Source organism: Megascapheus bottae, chromosome 6 (assembly GCF_031878675.1).
Source record: "Megascapheus bottae isolate mThoBot1 chromosome 6, mThoBot2.hap1, whole genome shotgun sequence".
NCBI lineage: Eukaryota > Metazoa > Chordata > Mammalia > Rodentia > Geomyidae > Megascapheus > Megascapheus bottae.
In genome coordinates, this window is record NC_143514.1 from 77,325,595 (window position 1) to 77,347,235 (window position 21,641).

General features: G+C 55.3%; 2 protein-coding genes across 4 annotated transcripts in view; one reads left to right on the plus strand and one right to left on the minus strand.

The window, feature by feature from the left end:
• Positions 1 to 15,668, plus strand: Mthfr (methylenetetrahydrofolate reductase). 3 transcript variants are annotated; one of them, XM_090335810.1, is made up of 12 exons: positions 1 to 49; positions 2,912 to 3,157; positions 4,523 to 4,761; positions 5,155 to 5,265; positions 6,566 to 6,759; positions 7,901 to 8,151; positions 8,295 to 8,429; positions 8,527 to 8,707; positions 8,903 to 9,085; positions 9,752 to 9,853; positions 11,212 to 11,331; positions 11,564 to 15,668. In XM_090335810.1, the coding sequence occupies exons 2-12, from the start codon at positions 2,925 to 2,927 to the stop codon at positions 11,780 to 11,782; spliced, it is 1,968 nt and encodes a 655-aa protein (XP_090191936.1). In that variant the 5' UTR covers positions 1 to 49; positions 2,912 to 2,924; the 3' UTR covers positions 11,783 to 15,668. The 3 variants fall into 3 exon arrangements, with proteins under 3 accessions (XP_090191936.1, XP_090191935.1, XP_090191937.1); XM_090335809.1 differs by lacking the exon at positions 1 to 49 and adding an exon at positions 181 to 259; XM_090335811.1 differs by lacking the exon at positions 1 to 49 and having other exon boundaries at positions 3,078 to 3,157; positions 4,582 to 4,761.
• The window catches only part of C6H1orf167 (chromosome 6 C1orf167 homolog), a gene marked incomplete at its 5' end in the record, with an annotated part of 15,573 nt that continues 6,498 nt past the window's right edge, over positions 12,567 to 21,641 (minus strand). Inside the window, 8 exons of the mRNA XM_090334029.1 lie at positions 12,567 to 12,853; positions 13,340 to 13,450; positions 13,574 to 13,709; positions 13,832 to 14,165; positions 14,211 to 14,317; positions 20,070 to 20,128; positions 20,232 to 20,415; positions 21,243 to 21,411. Coding sequence (XP_090190155.1) covers positions 12,719 to 12,853; positions 13,340 to 13,450; positions 13,574 to 13,709; positions 13,832 to 14,165; positions 14,211 to 14,317; positions 20,070 to 20,128; positions 20,232 to 20,415; positions 21,243 to 21,411 — 1,235 coding nt within the window. The remainder of the gene's footprint in view (positions 12,854 to 13,339; positions 13,451 to 13,573; positions 13,710 to 13,831; positions 14,166 to 14,210; positions 14,318 to 20,069; positions 20,129 to 20,231; positions 20,416 to 21,242; positions 21,412 to 21,641) is intronic.

Genomic DNA, 21,641 nt, shown 5'->3' on the forward strand with positions numbered 1-21,641 from the left:
GGGTGGGGCGAGGATCTGCGTCACATGACGAGAAGACGGCTTCCCACAGGTCCTCTCGGCGCGGCCATGTTGGAGGCGGGGCTTCCGGTCGCGCTCCCCGCAGCCCCGCCCCCTATCCCTGTCTCCTTTGGCAACCCCCGCCCCGCCCCCGCCTCAGGCCCCGCCCCCACCCCAGGCCCCGCCCCTCCGCGCGCGACCGGGCGGCCACCCAGGTGCGGCTCTCCGGGTGGGAGCCTGAGGAGTCACCTGGGACCGGCGGGTGAGTGTCTGCGAGGCTTGGGGCCGCCGAGGAGGGAGACCCCTGCGACTGCGGGGATCTCCCTGGGGGCGAGGAGCGCTGGATGTCCGGCCGCTTTCCATCCGGGCCCTCCCGCCCCTCCGCACACTCCCAGCGGGCCCAGCGTAACTCCCCGAGCCGGCCGCCCGGGGATTCCCAGTCCCGAGGCGTGGACTGGCTCTCGGGGACCCTCGCCCGCACCGAGAGATCCCACCCCCGGGGATGAAGCAGCCCCTCCAGGATCCAGTGACCCAGGACCGGATTCCTGCCCCTCCCTCCTGCCCCTGCCGCCCCTCGTCTTCAACCTGCTCCTCTCTGCCGAGCCCCCAGAGAAGACGTGGGCCAGAGTCTGCTGCACACTGATGTCCTCGGGGACCCCCTGAGAGTGGTGGGCTTAGTGAGTGCCCCAGTCAGTGACCTGTATCTGGACACCACTTGTTGGTTCTCAGGGGGTGTTGATGCCAACTAGGATACCTGGGCCTGAGCTCGGGGACTAGGGAGACGGTGGGGAGACAAATCTCTTAAGTCATGGTTACAGTTCTGGGAGCTGTGGCAGCCCTGCCTAAAATGCCTAAATGGTGGGTGTTGCTTAAAATAGGGCACAGGCACTAGCAAGAGGTTCAGTCTCCTCAACTCGTGTAGGTTTTGTGCCAGCAGGTGACTAATGTGACATGCATAAGTGCAGAAGGAGGCCCTGACTGCTGGGCCTTTATCCCCTTCCTCACCCCCCTTCACTAGGAAGCTAGGGCAGTAGGTCATTATCTGAACAGACATTGGAGGGAGAGAGAGCCTTGGCACAAAACTTCTTGAGTCAGCTTGACTTGGGATGCATCCAGGTGTGTCCTGCACTTGCATGTATCTTGTATCATCAGGTTCCCAGAGAGTCCAGGACCCCAGATGTTTAATTACACAATCTTTAATCTTCCCGTTGAATCTCCTGGAGGGGATGAATCAGGCTGGTATTGCCTAGTTATTGTTTTTATCACCACGTGCTGATTTTTCACTACAGTGGGCTTATCTGCTACTGGCTTCAGTGCAAGTTTTTTTTTTATTGTTTTTTGTCATGGGCTTGACTCAGGGTCTGAGCACTGTCCCTGAGCTCTTCTACTCAAGGTTAGTGTTCTAGCTACATTTCTGGTTTTCCAGTGGTTAACTGGAGATAAGAATCTCACGGAATTCCCTGCCTGGACAGTATTTGAACCTATATTCTCAGACCTCAGCCTCTAGGATTATAGACATGAGCCATGAGTACTTGTGTTGATTTCTTCACCAGACTGCTAGATGGTCTCTTGCTCATTTGGCCAACCTGTAGTCTTTTTTCCCCCCAATGTAATCCTAGGAATCAAATCTAGGACCTTATACTTCTAGTCTACCACCTGAGATACCTCCCCTTGTTGGGGGTGGGGTTGTTTTGTTTGTTGGTCATGGGGCTTGAGCTCTGGGCATGGGCACTGTTCCTGAGCTCTTCAGCTTCATGCTACTGCCCTACCCCTTGAACCACAGCACAACCTCCAGTTTTCTGATGGTTAATTGGAGATAAAAGTCTCACAGATGTTAGTGCCTGGGCTGGCTTTGAATGGGATCCTCAGATCTCAGCCTCCTGAATATCTCGGATTATAGGTGTGAGCCACCATACTCAGCTCTTTGGTTTTTAATTTGAGGCATTGGTGGTCTTGCTACCTTTTTGGCCCAGGCTGGCTTTTAAGTTGGAATCATCCCGCCCCCATGTCCTGATTAGCTGGTATCACAGGCATACAGCACTGTGCCTGTCTGGCCTTCCCTGGGGTAACTGCAGCTGCTGGGATAACTTAGACTTCAGTAGCCTGTGTAACCCTGCAGAGCAGGGCTGCAGGGGACAGTCTTTATTCTGATTTGGACATGAATCTTGAATTTGAATCTGTCTGGTTCTGGGAACCCAGCAGTGTTTAAGTTCTAACCCACCACACCAAGGATACACACTGTAATAGGAGATGTGGCCTGCTGGGCTTGCTGGGGAATCCGGTGACAGTGAAAGGCTAATGGCCTTATCTCCACCCACTGCTGCAGCGCCCCGCCTGCATCTCCCCTCCTTCTCCTACTTCCCTCTGGCCTGGAAGCCTTGCTCCCGCCCCTTGTTGCTGCTGCTGAGCTAGCTTAGGGCTCTTTGTTTCAGCCCCGCCCAGTTGGGCATACCCTCAGGGGAAGGTTCCTCTGTTTTAGCCTCATTCTGGGTCTAAGCTGACGGAGATGGACCTTCAGAAAGCCAGGGTCCTCCCAGCTGGCCACTCTCGCCCCTCCTTGCGAACATGGGCCTCGCAGGCCGGCAGTATGGGACTCTCTGTGCCGTCCTATATAAGGTAGCTGTCGCCAAGGAGCTGTGGGTGGAAGGCGCATGTGTCAGGGCTAGGTGGGGCTGTCCCCGCAAGGAGCCAGGCCTGCTGGAGCAAAGCTTTGAGTGAGGCTGTACAGACTGGCACAAATCGTTGTCATAGTAGCTGTGGTGCTTGGAGCCACAGCTCAGGGGCCATGTGAGCATTACTGGCGTTGTTCCTGCTAAACGCAGCGTCCCTTGCTGGAGCCTTCTGCTTAGTTGTCTGGACGTGCCTGGGGCTTAGCTGCCTATTCTCTGATACCCTCTGCCCCCCCCCTGTGCAGCAGGAGCCCAGCTATGGTGAATGAAGTGGGCAGGAGTGGTGGCCCCAACTCCCGCTCTGAGGGCAGCAGCAGTGGCAGTGAGAGCTCTAAAAACAGTTCAAGATGTTCCACACCGGGCCTGGACCCTGAGCGGTATGAGAAACTCCGGGACAAGATGAAGCGGAGGATGGATTCTGGTGACAAGTGGTTCTCCCTGGAATTCTTCCCTCCCCGAACTGCTCAGGGAGCTGTCAACCTGATCTCAAGGTGAGCTGGTGCTGTGTGTGTGTATGTGTGTTTGTGTGTCCGTGTATCTGTCCTATGGCTTGAACTTAGGGCATGAGCTCTGTCACTTTTTCACTCAAGGCTTGACTCTACTTGAGTCACCAGCCCTTTGATGCTTACTTGGAGATAAACGCCTCACGGACTTTCTGCCTGGGATCGATTTAATCCTCCAATCTCAGCCTTTTGAGTAGCTACAATTACAGACCTGAGCTACCAATGCTGGCTTCAAGAGTTGCACTTTGACCTTGTAAGAAACTACAGCCACCAAAGATAGGAAGAGGCAGAGACCAGAGAGGCTATGTCTTCTTACTCCTTAGTGTCAGATATTTCTAGACAGACACTTGTAAGGGTTAAAGATGTTGATTCTCACCTCACACTCTTTAGAAGAATGTGAGGCTGGATTTGGGGTAGTTTAGGAAGTCACAAAGCAGCAGCTTAGAGAATGAATTGAGATTGGGAATTGGGGTTATGCTTCTCAAAATCTAGCATTTGATGAATTTCAGTTCTTTTTTTTTCCTTTTTTTGGTAGGTCGTGGGGCTTGAACTCTGGGCCTGGGCATTGTCCCTGAGTTCTTCAGCTCTTGAGACACAGTGCCACTTCAATTTTCTGGTGGTTAATTGGAGATAAGAGTCTCATGGACTTTAGTGCTCAGGCTGGCTTTGAACCTTGATCTTCAGAATTCAGCCTTCTGAGTAGCTAGGATTACAGGCATGAAAGCGTAAGCTTTAAAAAAAAAAAAAAGCTGGTGCACTCTTTACACATTGCTCTCAAGTTACTCTGAAATTTAAATAACATGTAAATAACTGGTCACAATTCTGAACACAAATGCTCATGCCCAGGCAGTCTTTGGAGACTAATTCAGGAACTGGCCTGGCCCTGCCGGACTGTTGGGCAGCGGAGGCTGCACAAAAGAAACTTGTGTCTTCTGACCTTTGCCTGTGCCCCCAAATGAGGCTCTGCCAGTCCCAGGGGAGTCCTCTCACCTGTGGTCTGAGTGAGACACTTAGGGAGGTGTTGGCACCGATTCCCAAAGCTGAAGCACCTCTGAGATCCATTATCTCTGTGATCTTAGTCATTTATATGTGTGCCCCAGGCTCAGTTCTAAGTGCTGTGGGTCCTTTCAGACCTCCCTCTCCTGGTTGGCCTGGAGTAGATAAGAAACTGAGTCTGAGAGTTTAGTGAATTTTCCTGGGATCACACCGTCAGCCCAGCCAGGCAATGAGCATGGTTGCTAAGTGGATTTTGCATGAATACTTACTTTTCTAGTTCTCCCACCTCCGCCCCTTGGAAGGGTGAAGGGTAGTGTCCCCTGCAGGGGCCCATCATCAGAAAGAAACCCCCTACAGGTTTGACCGGATGGCCTCTGGTGGCCCCCTCTTCATCGATGTGACCTGGCACCCTGCAGGGGACCCTGGCTCTGACAAGGAGACCTCCTCCATGATGATCGCCAGCACGGCCGTCAACTACTGCGGCCTGGAGACCATCCTGCACATGACCTGCTGCCGGCAGCGCCCGGAGGAGATCACTGGCCACCTGCACAAAGCCAAGCAGCTGGGCCTAAAGAACATTATGGCGCTGAGGGGAGGTAGGGCGCAGCACCCCTCCCCTCTGGGTTCTTGCTTCCCCAAAGGCATGTCCCTGCTTGCCAGAGGCTCCATACTGAGCATGCTCAGGGTTCTCTCCTGGCCTGTAGTCAGTGAGCACTGTGGGGAGCACCACCCGGATGAGGCAGGAAGAGGACTGCTGGGCACACTGGGGTGCCAGGTCCTGCAGGTTCCTTGGCGAGCTTCCTGGCCTCCACATTAGCACCGTGCCTGTCTTCCTCCCATTATTTGCCAGCTGCTAGGTCAGACCTACACCGTGTGAAGTCTCAGCCTTAGAGGTTCCCACAGCCCAGAGTCTAGGGGTAGGCAGAGGGAACAGAAAGGCTCTGGAGGATCAGAAGATCCAGTAACCATGACCTCTAGCCACCCTGCAGACCCCATAGGTGACCAGTGGGAGGCAGAGGAAGGAGGTTTCAACTATGCTACAGACCTGGTAAGGCACATCCGAAGCGAGTTTGGGGACTACTTTGACATCTGCGTGGCAGGTGAGTAACCACCAACATGTCCATCCAGGTGGGTGGGGCTGGGGATAGGAAGGGAAACCTACCCATATTGTTCAAGACGTGAGACGGGGACGCCTGTGGCTGCCAAGTGCATCAAGGTGAATTACACACTGACCTTACACCCATCTACTGCCTCCCGGGTGTGCCTTGCCTCACTCTCCCAGCAGCTTCCCAGCCCTCTTCTTGACCAGGGTGAATCTTGTTTTTTTAACTCCATGACAGATGGATACTTGAAAGTAGTCATTGTATTATCTCCATCCATGTCTTGAAGCAAATCTCCACTTTGTTTCAATCTTCCTGTGTAATATAGATCCTAGTTTTTCAGTCTTGGACTCAATTAAAAACATTTTAACTATTTAAGCCAGATGCAGTTGTACTGCTATAATCCTAGCTGTAGACAAAGCAGAAGTCAGGAGAAAAAATACAAAACTTTCTCTGAAAAATAAGCAAAAAGGGTTGGCACTTGGACTAGCTAGCTTGGGATAGAATTAAAACTCTAGTATAAGCCAGGCTGCAGTGGTTCACGCCTATAATCCTAGCTACTCAGGAGGCTGAGATCTGAGGGCCAAGGTTCAAAGCCAGCCCGGGCACAAAAGGACCTGGGACTCATCTCTAATTAATCACTAGAAAATGGGAAGTGGGGCTTGGCTCAAGGGTAGGGTGGTAGCTTTGAGCTGAAGAACCCAGGGACAGCACCCAGGCTGAGTTCAAGCCCCATGACCCTCCCCACACACACATACACAAAAACAAAAACCCCTCTAGTATAAAAATATGAGCCAGGGGGCTGGGAATGTGGCTCAGTGGTAAGAGTGTTTGCATGAAGCCCTGGGTTCAATTTCTCCATACCATATAAACAGGAAAAAAGCTAGAAGTAGTGCTGTGGAACAAAAGAAGCCCAGGGACAGTGCCCAGGCCCTGCCCTGCATTCAAGCCCCAAGACTGGCAAAAAAAAAAAAAAAAGCCAGGTACTGGCGGCTCATGCCGACGATAATCCTAATCCTAGCTACTCAGGATGCTGAGATTGGACGATCACAGTTTGAAGCCACCTGGCAGACAAATCCATGGTGCCCAGGCCAGGCGGGCACCTTGCACTTGGTGGTCCCCAGGGGCTGCCTGAGCTGCCTGCCTGAGCATCTGTAACACCCTGGGAGCAGCTCCAGCCTCTGCCTACGAGTCCCCTGTGCTCCTGGGGGGGCCAGCATGGAGCCTGTGGCTGGGGGCGGCCCTGGCCCTCAGAGCACAGAGGCAGCCATGCTCCTCCCTCTGTGCTCCCTATGGGCAGGCTACCCCAAAGGCCACCCCGAGGCAGTGAGCTTTGAGGACGACCTGAAGCACCTGAAGGAGAAGGTGTCTGCAGGCGCCGACTTCATTATCACGCAGCTCTTCTTTGAGGCTGACACCTTCTTCCACTTCGTCAAGGCCTGCACAGACATGGGCATCACCTGCCCCATTCTCCCCGGGATCTTTCCCATCCAGGTGAGGGTCAGCAGGACTGAGGCCTTCTCCCAACTCCCAGACCACCATCCCAGCCCAGGCTGGGGCTCAGAGGAAGTGCTGAGCTCAGACTTCTTCATGCGTGCTAGGCTTCCTGTCAGGCAGACAGGCCACCCTAAATTCCTAGGGTATCAGCAGTGCTTGCTGAGGGTGGTGTACACTGGCCTGCTGACAAGTGTAGCCAAAAGGGACTCAACGCAATAAGATGTAGTATTTCCCCAATTTAGTTGTCATCAGGACTGTTAAGCTTGTCCCGAGGCTGGATCTCCAGGCCCACCTCTAGGAATTCTGATGCATTTGGGCTGATACAGGCTGGAGGGATCTGTATTTTACTCTTCAAGATTGACAGGCATAGCCAGGTGCCATGGCTCACAACTGTAATCCTAGCTACTCAGGAGGCTGAGAGCTAAGAATCCCAGTTTGAAGCCAGCTCAGGCAGGAACATCTCTTACCTCCAATTTGTCACCAAATAAAAGCAGAGCTATAGGTCAAGTGGTAGCATGCTAGCCTTGAGAAAGAAAAGCTCAGGGACAGCATCTAGGCCCTAAGTTCAATCCCAAAGACTGGTTAAGAAAAAAACAAATAACTGGCTGTGGTGGCTCACACCTGTAATCTTAGCTACTCAGGAGGCTGTGATCTGAGGACCATGGTTCAAAGCCAGCCTGGGCAATAAAGTCTGTGAGACTCTTTTTTTTTTTTTTTATTGTAATTAGTAAAAGGGTTACATGATATTTGCCAGATAGAAGGTGCGTTAATTCACATACATTGATACCCTTTCACATGTCTTGGTACCCATTTCCCTCCCCCCCCAGTCTGTGAGACTCTTATCTCCAGTTAATCACCAGAAAATGGGAAGTGGCACTGTTGCTCAAGGGGTAGGGTGGCAGCCTTGAGCTGAAGAGCCAATACCCAGGCCCAGAGTTTAAGTCCCACAACCACCCCCCCCCCAAAAAAAAGAACAGGGGGGTGGTTGACAGGTGACCCTGACTTTCCTGGTCTCCCGGTGTGGCATTACAATTGGCCAGGAGGCCAGGCAGGGTGCAACAGCAGAGTGGGTATTGGGGGGGACGGGGAAGCTACATGACCCCAGATGACCCCTCAGTCTCTCTTGTGTCTTGGACAGGGCTACTCCTCCCTTCGGCAGCTTGTGAAGCTGTCCAAGTTGCAAGTGCCACAGAAGATCAAGGACGTGATCGAGCCCATCAAGGACAACGACGCTGCCATCCGCAACTATGGCATTGAGCTGGCAGTGAGCCTGTGCCAGGAGCTTCTGGCCAGTGGTCTGGTGCCAGGCCTCCACTTCTACACCCTCAACCGTGAGATGGCCACCACAGAGGTGCTCAGGCGCCTGGGCATGTGGACTGAGGACCCCAGGTGAGGACAGAGGCTGGGGGGACAGTGCCGCCAAGGAGCAAGGCTGGCACTGGTAAGCTGGCTCTCCTGTGCCACAGAGGCGGGATCCCTCACAAGGTGCTCCGTGTGGATCCGGAGGTGTAGTCAGGGCCCTCTGTCTCCAGGCGTCCCCTGCCCTGGGCTGTCAGCGCCCACCCTAAGCGCCGGGAGGAGGACGTGCGCCCCATCTTCTGGGCCTCCCGACCAAAGAGCTACATCTACCGCACACAGGACTGGGACGAGTTTCCCAATGGCCGCTGGTGAGGAAGCTGGTGTCTGGGGCTGGTGAGAGCCGGGGGTCAGGAGTAAACCCTGACACACACACCCCCACCCCGCCCGCCTCGTGCTCCCTGACAGGGGTAACTCCTCCTCGCCAGCCTTCGGGGAGCTGAAGGATTACTACCTCTTCTACCTAAAAAGCAAGACCCCCGCCGAGGAGCTGCTGAAAATGTGGGGTGAGGAGCTGACCAGCGAAGAGAGCGTCTTCCAAGTCTTTGCGCACTACCTGTCAGGAGAGCCCAACCAGCAGGGCTGCAGGGTGAGTGGGGCTGGCTGTGGTCTCTGGGCTCCCCCGTCCTGGTGTCTGGCCGTGGTCAGTCTGGGGGGCTGTGTCTGTTCCCCCACCCTGAGCAGCTGGGGCTCCTCAGCAAAGGGAGGAGGGTGAGAGGAGCCTATGGAGGCAGAGAGGCCGGGACCCCAGTCAGCACCCATGGCCCCCCATGCCCACCCTCAGGTGACATGTCTGCCCTGGAACGACGAGCCCCTGGCCCCCGAGACCGGCCTGATGAAGGAGGAGCTGCTGCGCGTGAACCGCCAGGGCATCCTCACCATCAACTCCCAGCCCAACATCAACGGAAAGCCGTCCTCGGACCCCATCGTGGGCTGGGGCCCCAGCGGGGGCTACGTCTTCCAGAAGGTGTGGGGGGCCTCGGGGGGCTGCCCCAGATTGGGAGTGACAGGAGCTGACACCTGAAGTGACATAGACTTAGCCCAAGCCTCAGTTTTGTCCTCTGTGAAATGGGGACGAAGCAGGAAGGATGCAGGAACCAGCATCCGGGGGGAGCTGAGGCCATTCTGGCTCATGCCGCTCCCCAGAGCTGCTGGAGGTCGACTGCGGTCAGAACTGAAGTCTCGAGGCCCTGGCTACCCCAACCTGTTCTGTGTGTGTGTGTGTGTGTGTCTGTCTGTCTGTCTGTCTGTCTGTCGAGCGCCCACCCTGCAGTGCTGTGAACATTCTAACAGCTGAATGCAAAATAAACCCAGCTCGGTCCCGATGGCCGTGCTGCTAGAAGAAATGGAGTTGCGGGCTCCAGTGACTGGGGACCCCCAGGCTCGCTTCCTCAGCCCGTCAGCCCCATGTGGGCCTGTGTCCGCCTCCCAACATGTCTTCTCCCCAGTGCCTGGGAAACCTCACTGCCCACCCCTTGTGTATTCACCGGCTCAGGCCACCTTCCATCTCGCCACCCTCAGGGTCCTGTGCCTGGGTGCGGGGGACCCTGGGGAGGGCATCTGACTGGGGCCTGGCACCCACAGTGCAGCTAGGGAGGAGCTGGTGGATGTGACAGATGCTCATCTCTCCCAGGCCTACCTGGAGTTCTTTACCTCCCGTGAGACAGTGGAGGCGCTTCTGCAGGTGCTGAAGAAGTACGAGCTCCGGGTCAATTACCACATCGTGGACGTGAAGGTGAGCTGGCTCCACAGCAGGTGGGACTTAGCAGGGCCAAAGCACCTGGGCCTGAGAACACCCGCATTCATTCCTGCACCCCACCCACCACCAAACCTGCCTGGGCCCCAGGCTCACGCCTATAGTCCTAGCTACTTAAGAGACTGAGTTCTGAGGATCGAGGTTCAGAGCCAGCCCTGGCAGGAAACGCCACAAAAACTCTTATCTCCAGTTAGCCACCAGACATCCAGAAGTGGAGTATGGCTTCAAGTCGTAGAGCCCAGGGCCCGAGTTCAAGCCCTATGACTGACAAAAACAAAAACCGGCCAGGATCGTGGCCTAGTGGTAGACTGCTTGCCTGGCATGCATGAAGCTGTGGATTCAATTCCTTAGTACCACATACACAAAAAAGGCTAGAAGTGGTGCTGTGGCTCAAGAGGTAGAGCGCTAGCCTCGAGAAAGCCCAAGGACAGTGCTCAGGCCCTAGGACTAGAGGGAAAGAAAAAAAAAACTAGGCCCCTGCTCTCCAGGAGCTCTCAGACTAGTGAGCGAGACCAGTCAGCAAGAGTGAGAAAATGAAGTTCGGTAAAGGATGCTTTCTGCAGGGCTAGAGCAACAAAATTCAGCCCGAGAGGTGGAGGAGGCTCTCTGGAAGGGTTCTATGAAGACAGAACCTTCTAAGGGCCAAGAGGAGGGGAGAAGAGTGTGGGGCACAGGACATGCAAAGGCACTTCAGCACCTCTGGGAACACAAAGAATAAGAGATGTTAGTCTTCAGGGGATGCCAGGGTGCCCGATTGTCCTGTTTGGGGTTCCTCCATTTCATTTTAGGCAGATCATAGTGTAGCCACTGTAGGCAGGGGAGGGCCAGAGCCAGCGAGGCCCATGGAAGCCATTGCAATCCAGGCAAAAACCAGGCCTGCAGTAGGCTAGGTTGAGGGGCTGACCAGAGTAGGTAACTCTGGGTTTTTGCTGCTGGTGGTGGTGGTGATGGGGCTTGAACTCAGGGCCTTGGTGCTGATCCTGAGTTTTTTCACTCCAGGCTAGCACTCTAACACTTTGAACCACAGTACCACTTCCAGTTTTCTGGTGGTTAACTAGAGCTAAGATTTTCACAGACTTCTCTCCCCAGGCTGGCTTTGAACTGAGTCCCTCAGATCTCAGTCTCCTGAGTAGCTAAGATTACAGTTGTGAGCCACCAGTACAAAAAAAAAAAAAGCCACAAGTGGTGTTATGGTTCAAGTGGCGGAGCATTGTTAGCCCTGAGAAAGCTTAAAGGCCATGTCCAGGCCCTGAGTTCAAGCCCAGGGACTGGCAAAAAGAAAGATAGACAAACTGTCTGTCTCCAGTCTAATCTACCCATGCCCCTCTTCCCCTCAGGGAGAAAACATAACCAACGCCCCTGAGCTGCAGCCCAACGCCGTCACGTGGGGCATCTTCCCTGGCCGGGAGATCATCCAGCCCACCGTGGTAGATCCTGTCAGCTTCATGTTCTGGAAGGTAAGGGAGCCGGGAACGAGCCTGCCCCACCACCTTCAGGACTGTGGGAAAACCCTGGCTGCAGTCCACACCCCGGCGCTCTAGGCCACAGACTTGGCCTTCAGAGCCATACGGTCACATGGTGGTTTCTCGGGGGCTGGACGGGATGACAGTAGCCATGGCACCCAGGCTGTACCTATAGGGCATAGTAGAGGCAGCCCTGGTGCCTGGGCCTGTGTGTGTGTGTGTGTAGGACGAGGCCTTCGCCTTGTGGATCGAGCAGTGGGGCAAGCTGTACGACGACGAGTCCCCGTCCCGCGCCATCATTCAGTACATCCACGACAACTACTTCCTGGTCAATCTGGTGGACAACGAGTTCCCACTGGACAACTGCCTGTGGCAGGTGGTGGAAGACACATTTGAGCTGCTCACCCGGCCCCCCGAGCGCGAGGGGGCGGGGGAGGCCTCCTGAGCCCAGCGCCGACGTCCTGGGCCACCCACATCTCCCGCGGTCCTCCGGCATCCACTCCCCGTGGGATGATGGCACTGAGGCGCAGGAGGCGTCCAGAGTGAGCCCCACTTGGGAGCCTTGCGCTCTCCCTGGGGACGCATGCTCTGGGTGAGGGCCACGCCACACACAAAGCTCACCTCGCATCAGCACCGCCAGTGGACCCCAGTGAACTTGCACTGGAGCCTGCGTGGGACAGACGGTGAACTTGGTGAACTCGACAGGGACTCTCAGCACTGACCCGACATGGCAGAGGGAAGGCACCACTTCGTTCCACCTCAGAGAGGCCACTGAGATGGAAGGGGCAGACCAAGGCCCGTCCCCTCCCTTGGCTGCCCAGGCGCCATGCCCCAGGACAGGCCTAATCACACACGCGCTTCTTGCCACTTTCAACCTGAGAGCTCGGCGGTGACCCCCTGGCCCAGGCCCCTTCACATGGCTGTGCTCTGACGGTCCGAAGGAGAAGCACCCCTGAGGCTAACAGCAGTCCCAGCCCTCGGGCTTGGTGGGCTCTCAGCCTTCCTTCTGCCCATGAACTGTCAGAGGCCGAGACAGGGTCTACCTGCGCAGGGGCCCACCGCTGCCCAGCCTGGCACTCCTCCCAGGGGTCAGCCACAGGTCCTGCTGCCCGGGATAAAGACAGCAGCTACAGCTGGCTGCTCTTCCCTGGCTCCTGGCCTGCTGGGCACTCTACCTGGATGCGGCCTGCAGGGAAGACAGCAGAAGCAGCCAAAATAGAGCAGTCCTTTTATTGTCCTCCAGAGCCATCCCTCTGTCACTGCACTCAGGGTATGTACGGTGCAGGCCGCTGAAGAACTGGGCCTCAGCTCTGTGTGTAACTCCGCAGGGACAGGTCACAGCTGCAGCTGGACCCCTTGTTCTGCCCCGTGCTCACCACATCTAGGACCCAGGGAAGCTCCTGGCCTGTGTCCTGGGACGCCTGGTGGCCCACTCACGATGGGCTACGCCTGGCCCCTCTCCCTGCTCCTGGGGTTCCTGGCTGTCAGTCACGCACTGGTGCCATTTTTTAAAGGCCTGGAACCAGGGAGGGACAGAAAAGGGAATCTGGCTCCCTTCAAGGCCTGGGCTAAGGCCTGCCAGGGTGCCACCTGTTCCCAGTTCATGTCCTGCCCAGAGCCCCCTCCTTCTGCCCGGGCAGCCAGTCTGCTGTCCCCAAGGACAAATGCAAAGTCTCAGAATAGCCCTGACTTGTGACCTGGATGCTGTGCTTGCAGAGCCACAAACAGGGGAGCAGGTCCCCAGAGACCCAGACTCCCCAGGGCTGGGAGGAGTGGCCAGGGACACGGGATGTGGGCTCAACCTTTTTTGCTCCTAGATGGAGCAACAGCGACACTGTGCTGAACTCATGTCACCAGTCACAGCAGGGGCTCAACACCTGGCTGTGTGTTCTATGATCTACTGGACCCCTCCCTGAAACAGGCACCCTGGGGTGGTCACTGCAAAGACCCCTGGCCCAACCTGAGATGGCTGGGAGCCAGGCTGGGGCTACCTCGCTGGTACCTGGGAAAGGACCCAGCGCTCCTCTTCCTGCCGTAGCTTCTGAGCCACGCGTAGGCGCACAGCACTCCTCCGCCACGTCCTCCAGGCCTGCCCCAGGTGCCACTGCCTGAGCTATGGGCACAGGCAACACAAGGTCTCTTACCCCTTGCAGCCTGGCCCTGCTCCCGGGTTTCTGAGCATGAGAGGGTGGGATCAGAGGGGTGATGTGCCCGGAGCCTCTCCAAGCCCACTCACCAGGGTCCGGGACAGCTGCTCCACCCCTTTAGTGTCTACCCAGCGCTGCCATGTCAGTGCCAGGCGCCTGGCCTGCTGGGAAGCCTGGACCCTGTGAAGCAGAGTCTCCAGACGCCAGCACTGGAGGGCTTTCCTCCTGGGGACAAGGGCATTGGGTCTCTTTAAGGCCAAAGGGCGCAGCAGAGCCTGGGCCCAGGGCCTGCTCCAGCACTGGCCAGGGAGTGCCACCCCTCCCCCCACAGAGACACCCGTTCTTACCCCAGCCTCTGCCAAGGACCCTGGTCTTGAAGAGCACTGGTCTCAGAGCCGCAGGGCTTGACTGAGGCTGCAGGGGGCTGGTTGGAGGCGCTGTTACCCAGTCTAGGCCGCTCCAGCCAGAGCTGGAAGGCAGGGCAGAGGGGTAGCTCTCTGCCACCTGGAAAGGAGGATTGGGATGGGAGAGGGTGGGAGGCAGGCACTCTTCCATAGAGGACCTGCCCTTCTCTCCTGTCTCTCCAGGCCTCAGGTGGTGGCACAGACAGAACACTTGAGAGAGGAATTGTCTGAAAAAGGCAGAAAGATGTAAGAGGGAGTGGGCGGGGAACATGGTGGACTCACCAGAGAGAGAGTGGCCTGAAGGCTGAACCTCGCTGTCAACCCAGCACGTGTCCCTCTGCAGCCTCTGTCCAGTGCAATATGGCTGCCATGTTGACCAGGGCTGTGGCCAGCAGCTGTGGGGCTGAGGGGACAGCCCGTGGGGGAGATCTGAACGCAACAGGCTGGAGCCTGCTGACCCCTCTTACAGTACCAACAGGGAGGACTTGGCCTTGCTTCACCTCTCTTGTGGGCACCAAGGCTTCTGGCCAGCAGGACACCAGTGTGTCCTCTTCTTCTCCTGGCTGGTGACACCCAGAGAGCTAAACCAACACGCTTCCCCTACAGCCCCAGCTTTATAAAGCTAGCTTTGCTGAGGCCTTCCCCACCCCAAAGTGGCTGGAGACTGAGCCCCCCAGTACCTACAGTACAAGGCCAGGGGTTCTAGGGGACACTGACATGCACCACTAAGTGCAGGCCTGGGCGTGTGTGCTTCTGAAGTGTGTCCATCTGTGCCTGAGAGCTTTGCCCTCAGTGACATCTACCTAACACACACACGTCACGTAGGTGTGTATTATGTATGTTTGTGTATATATGTATACAGATATGGCCCCTGGGCATAGCAATACAGAGCTGTAATCCTGGCACCGACAAGGCTGAAACAGAAGGCTTGTGAGTTTTGAGGCCAGCTTAGGCTACATAGTAGTTTACATATGACTCCATTTCCAGGTAAAGCCGGAACTCCAGGTGTAAGCCCAGTGAGAATGCAAGGCCTTGAATTTGAGCCCCATATAGGTGCACACACACACACACACACACATTGTCCTGAAGGTGGGCACTGGTAGTTCACATCTGTAGTTGTAGCTACTCAAGCTGAGATCTGAGGAATAAGGTTCAAAGCAAGCTCAGCCTGGGAAATCCAGGAGACATTCCCAGTGAACCACCTGAAAACCAAAAGTGGTACTGTGGCTCAAAATGGTAGAGTACTAGCCTCGAACAGAAAGAGCTCGGGGCAGTACCCGAGCTCCACAACTGCCCCCCCCCAAAAAAAAAAGCTTGCCCTGTAAAATACCTAGAACTGAAACACCCTGAGCCTGCAGTCAGCCATTGCTGTGACCCTATATGTGTGAATTCTGCAAACAACCACTATCTCAGTTCTGTTCAAAAGACATGAGAACCACTAGTGGGTATCTGTCTATAGATTCTTTCTGGTATTCAGAAACCCAATTCCTGCTGCTGCCAAGTGACCTTTAGAAGCAGTGCTGGGCTCTTAGGACCTCTGGGCCGGGTTCCCTCAGCACAATGTCCCCAGACTACTGTGCGGTGTCATCTCTTGGAGGCCTTTCTCTTCTAGGCCCTCAGCCTCTTATCACCACTTGCCCCTGTCAGCACTAATGTCTGGAGAGACTGACCAGTTACTTTCAAGTAAAGGAAATTATGAAATAACGTTATTTTTTCTACTTCATATTTTGTATTTTTTCCATAGTGGATATATTGAATTTTTCCAATAAAGAAAAGCTAAAAAGTGTATGACTATCTTGTTTGTTTGTTTTGCCAGCCCTGGACTTTGAACTCAGGGCCTGAGCACTGCCTTTGGGCTTTTCTTCAAGGCTAGTTAGTGCTCTACTATTTTTTTTTTTTTTTGCCAGTCCTGGGCTTCAGCTCAGGGCCTGAGCACTGTCCTTGGACTTTCTCAAGGCCAGAGCTCTATCACTTGAGCCTCAGCACCACTTCTGGCTTTTTCTATATATGTGGTACCGAGGAATCGAACCCAGGTCTTCATGCATGTTAGGCAAGCACTCTACCACTAGGCCAAACTCTTGGCATGACTATCTTCTTGTATCTATCCATCTTGTTTCTAAACTGCCCCATGATAAAGAATTGCTGAAAGCTGGGTGTTGTGGTGCATGCCTGTAATCCTAGCTACTCAGGAAGCTGAAATTTAGAGGATCACAGTCTGAGGCCAGTCAGAGTGGAAAAGTCAACTAGACTCCCTCTTCAAAAGAACCAATAGGAAGCAGCACATTCTCAGGTGCTGGTGGCTCAGGCCTACAGCCCTAGCTACTCAGGGGGCTTGGATCTAAGGATCACAGTTTGAAGCAAAGTCCAGGCAGGAAAAGTCCATGAGATTCTTTTTTTTTTTTTTTTTTTTTTTTTTTTTTGCCAGTCCTGGGCTTGAGCTCAGGGCCTGAGCACTGTCCTTGGACTTTCTCAAGGCTAGAGCTCTACCACTTGAGCCTCAGCACCACTTCTGGCTTTTATCTATGTATGTGGTACCGAGGAATCAAACCCGGGTCTTCATGCATGATAGGCAAGCACTTTAACCACTAGGCCAAACTCCCGGCCCGTCCATGAGATTCTTATGTCCAGTTAATCACCAAAAAAGCCAGAAGTAGGGCTGTGGCTCAAATGGTAGAGCACTAACTTTGAGCAAAAGAAGTTAAAGGCTAGTGTCCAGGCCCAGAGTTCAAACCCTAGAGCCAGCAAACAAAAAGGCAGGGCTAAAGTTGTGGCTCAGATGGTAGAAGACCATCCAGATAGGAATGAGGCACCCTGAGTTCAAACCCTCAGTAATAGCAAAAAAAGAAAAATAAAGAAAAAAAAAAAGATTTGTCTGTCTGTACAACAGTCTGCCTGGGCGGACAGACTAGTACAGAGCTAGCAGCCAAGAAGAGGCCCAGAAATGTTTGCCGATGGTTTCAGTGAAAGGGGTACAGTGTCTTGGGGTGCAAGGATCCAAGAGGACCATCTGGCTTTGGGGTTACCCTGGGCTGAAATATGCTGATGACCCCCTACCCCCACCCCCCCACACACATTGGACTCTACCTCACCTGCTCCCAAGGGACAGGGGTGTCCGGGTTGAGGTGCCCTCTGCTGGCCAGCCTGGGCCAGTGCATGGGGCCAGCCCCCTGGGCCCAGTGGGTCCACTGAAGGCATCTGACCCCGGTCTGCTGGAGCCAGATGATAGCAGCTCGCTGGACATGGTCCTGGGCAGGGGCTCCTGGAGTCCTGGTGAAGAAAGAGACAGCGCACCTCTTTTTTTTTTTTTTTTTTTTGTGGTTCATGGAGCTTGAACTCAGCCTGGACGCTGTCCCTGAGCTCTTCAGCTCAAGGTTATTGCCCTACCTTTGAGCCAAGCCCTACTTCCCATTTTCTAGAAGTTAATTGGAGATAAGAGTCTCAGGTCCTTTTGGGCCCAGGGGCTGGTTTTGAACCTTGATCCTCAGATCTCAGCCTCCTGAGTAGCTAGGATTACAGGCAAGAGCCACCGCACCCCTGCTATTAGAGCTCTTTAAAGATGGCCCTGCAGGAGACCTCTCCCAGTGTTTGTTTGTTTTGCCAGTCCTAGGCCATGAAGTCAGGGCCTGAGCACAGTTCTTGGGCTTTCTCAAGGCTAGTACTCTACCATTTGAGCCACAGCACCACTTCCAGCTTTTCGTTTACCAAAGAGTGGAACCCGAGTCTTAGTGCATTCCAGGCAAACATTCTTCCACTAGGCCAAACTCCTGACCCCTGATGTTTTTGTTGTTGATTTTTTGCTTTTGGGTTTTTTTTGCTAGTCATGGGGTTTGAACTCAGGGCCTGAGCACTATTCTTGGGTTTTTCTCAAGACGATAGCTCTACCGCTTGAGCCACAGCACCACTTCCAGCTTTTTCTATGTATGTAGTACTCAGGAATTGAACCTGGGTCTTAGTGCATGCTATGCAAACTCTCTACCACTAGGCCAAACTCCTGGCCCCTGCTGTTTTTGTTTTTGCTTCTGGGTTTGTTTGTTTGTTTGTTTTCTTTTTAGGGGGCAAAGGAGAGACAAAGAAAGGGATGGAGAAAGGGCTAAAAAATACAATCATGCTGCTCAGTAGACACGAAGTGGAAAATGACCTATGCAACTCCTGACAGCAACCAGAAGGAGAAACTGGGGGAAAGCAAAGGAAGGGGTGACGGTGTCCTAGAAGAAATGTACTCATTACCTGACTTATGGTAACCCCTCTGTAAATCCTTAATAACAATAAAATAGCATTTCTAACAACGAAATGAAAGGAGTTACAGGAAAGTACTTGGCGTACAGACCAGGACTTCAAGCCTGAGGCTCAGGAAGCAGCACTGCTGGAGAGGTGGAGAGGGACCCCTGCTCTGAGGGTTCACTGCCTCAGGCACTCACCCCCATGGGCCCGTGCAAGTGACAAGAGAAGGGAAATTCACCTCTCTAAGGGGCCAAGAAAGCTTCCAGACCCCTTGGGTGCCAAAGGTGTAAGACGCCATGTGGCCATCTCTGTGAGGACACTGGGGACATTTATGAATTTGGAATGAGGCGCCATCTGTTGGCACTGCATAGTTTTACAACATGGACTAATGAACCACACCCTTTTAAATTCTGTGCTGTAGGAGGCCCTCAGCTTGGCCAGCATCTCCCCCCCCCCCCAACTTCTCTGCCTCCATTTCCCCTCCTCTGCTCTGGGACCCATTCTGTTGGGCCTTAAGAGAACCACCCTAGAGCCCAGTGATCAGGCAGGGTGAGCAGGATACAGGCGAGGGGGCCGTGGAGAGGTCCCTGTGGATGGGATCAGGGACTCCCCCTACTTTGTGAAGTGGGGGTGATGCCATCTTATCTCAGATGGCCAACCTGAGATTCAGAGAGGGCAGGCAGCCAGGAGATGGAAAATCTGGGACCCCAACACAGCAGACTCCTGGCTCCCAGATCCTGCTCAACCACCCAATCCTGGGGCCACCCCAGATCCACCCCTCAGCCATGCTGTAGCCGCGGCCAGGCTCTCAGGATGGACACTGACCTCCTCCCTGTGCCCTCCACCCAGTCCCAGGCTCACTCTGCCAGTGGCAGTGGTGCGAAGCAGCCCAGGCCTATCCCTCTGCCTTCTGCCACCATGCCAGCCACAGCCACCATGGGCCCAGGGCAGCCTGGCAGCTGCAATGCCAGGCCTGGTGGGCAGCCGGCTGTCTCTGGACCCCTGGTGCTGCCATCCAGTGGTTCCAACTGAGGAGGCTGCGGCCAGTATCCACCCTGAGGACTGCCACTGTCCCCTCAGCCCTCTGTCCTCCCCTGGGTGGCACAGAGGGGCTAGGGTGGCTTTCCTCTGTTTCCCTAACTGGGGATGGGAGGGTCAAAGGTCATGACGACAGATGGCAGGGACAGGAAGGAACCATCAGTTTCTAGTGTCCAGTCCTGGGTTCGGCTATTGCCCAGGTCCTTGGCATGAGGCAGGCCCTGTGTCAGGTGGTGTGTGCACGCCACCCTGCTGCTAGGCTGCTGGGGTGAGCACTGTGTATAGGCTCCCTTTTACAGATAGGACAGAGGAAGCCCACTTGTCTAACATCCCACAGCCAGGGAGGTGCAATGCTGGGCCGAGAACCCAGGCAGAACATTGTCAACACCATGCTAAGAAAGATGAGGTAAGAAGCCAGGTGCTAGCAGCTCACGCCTGTAATCCCAGCTTTTCAGGAGGCTGAGATCTGAGGATCGCAGTTCAAAGCCAGCTGGGGTAGGAAAGTGTCTGAGACTCTTGTCTCTAATGAACCACCAAAAAAGCCGGATGTGGAGATGAGGTACATGTGGTAGTGGGCTATCTTAGAGCATAAAATCTCAGGGACAGTGCCCAGGTCCAGTGTTCAAGCCCCAAGACACACACACACACACACACACACACACACACACACACAGTTATAGAAGAATGATTAAGTAAGAGACCCCTTCAGAGCACCTCCCTCTCCTGCCCATCCCAGGGGGATAAGTGAGGGGCCCTGAGCCCTGAGCTTGGGGCCTTGGCCCTGGGGAGCGGCAGGGGAGCTGGAGGAATGCAGACGCCCAGGGGACATTGCTGGAATGCAAGGGTTGGTGGGGAAAGCTGCTGGGAAAGGGCTGATGCCTCACGCAGTGGGCAGCATGGCTGTCCCTGCTGGGGTTCCTACCGTCTGGGGAGGGCCTGCTGGTGGCACATCACTGCACCCCAAGAACGCTGGGCCTGTGCCTGCCAGCAGAAAACATCACCCTGAGAAGGCCACTCGGGGCCCGCAGGGTAGAGAGGGGGAGGATGGGGGAAGGCTGGTCCCCACCCCACCCCTGCCCCTTACCTCCTCCAGAGCACCCTGTGTGCTGCTGCAGCCCAGCCAAGCCTGCTGTCTAGAACACCCCCATGGCTTCAGGGCTGATGTGGTCTCCCCGCTGTCTGACCCAGTGTCCAGGCTCCAAGCCCTCCCACGCCACCAGCTCAGGATGTCCCGCAGCAGGCGCCGCTGGATGCCCTGGGAGAAGGAGCTGTGGAAGGGGTGGAGGGAGGGAGGGATGGGTGAGTCCCCGCCCTTCTCGCCCCAGCCCAGTCATAGGCTGGAGCCCTGCACCCACCCACAGTGGATCTCAGGGACTCGGGGGGTGTGGACTTGCCTAGCATGGGGGAAACTCCAGATTCCAACCCCAGCACCCTCCACCCCAAGAGAAGAGCAAAAGGAAATATTGATATCCAACCTAGTCTTAGCCCCAGAGATTCAGATGTGTGTGTGTGTGTGTGTGTGTGTGTGTGTGTGTGTGTGCACATGCACCAATAGCAGGGCTTGAACGCAGGCCCAGGCATTGTCTCTTGACATTCTGACACAAGGCTGGTGCTCAACCACTTGAGCCACGGCTCCACTTCCAGCTTTTGCTGGTTAAAACTAAGAGTCTCACGGACTTTCCTGCCCATTGGGCTTCCAACTATGATCCTCAGAGCTCAGCTTCCTAGGTAGCTAGGATTACAGTGATAAGCCAAGAGCCAGGGCACTCAGCCTACAGACTGGATCCTTAGCCCCTGCATGTGCTGATGTGGCTTCCCTGTGCCTCCATGCTCAGCCTGGGCTCTGAATTCTGATGGTCACTGTCCTTGGCAGGCAGCATAGAAAAGGTATCAGCCTAGGCCCCCAGCAGCTCCCTGCCTGGCCACAGACAGGAGCCTGGCTTCCTCTGGACACCACAGCGTGCCAGGACCTGTGCTGGCTGTAAGGAAGGGGAGATGGCGGCCCACGCCCAGGTGGACACGGCTCTTGGCGTCCAGGACTGTGTGCTCACTCTGTGGCGCAGTCGACCCGAGGGGCAACCTCCTGGATTCTTACGTGGCTTGCTGGTGCTGGCGGAGCCGAGTCATCCAGAGCCGCAGTACCCGCTGCAGGGCCAGGCTCCGGCAGGCTTCCTGCAGGGAATACTGCTTCCGGGCCTGAGCCTGGGTCGCTGTCCTGAGGCTGTGGGCCCTGGAGGCTCCTGAGTCACTGCCCACCAGGCTCCCTGAAAGCAGTCACAAGGTGGTGAACCATCACCCCCAAAGCATGGTGCAGCCAGGGCCTCTGCCCCCTGTAGGCCTTTCCCTCCATGGACACCGCCCCTTCCGGCCACCTTCAAACCCTCCCTTCTGGGGTACCTCCAACACCCCAGCTTCCCCATCAGGCCAGAAGCTCCAATTGTTGAGTAGGAGTGAGGAGGGGGGAGATAGTCTCTCACACTGGGCAGCTCCCATG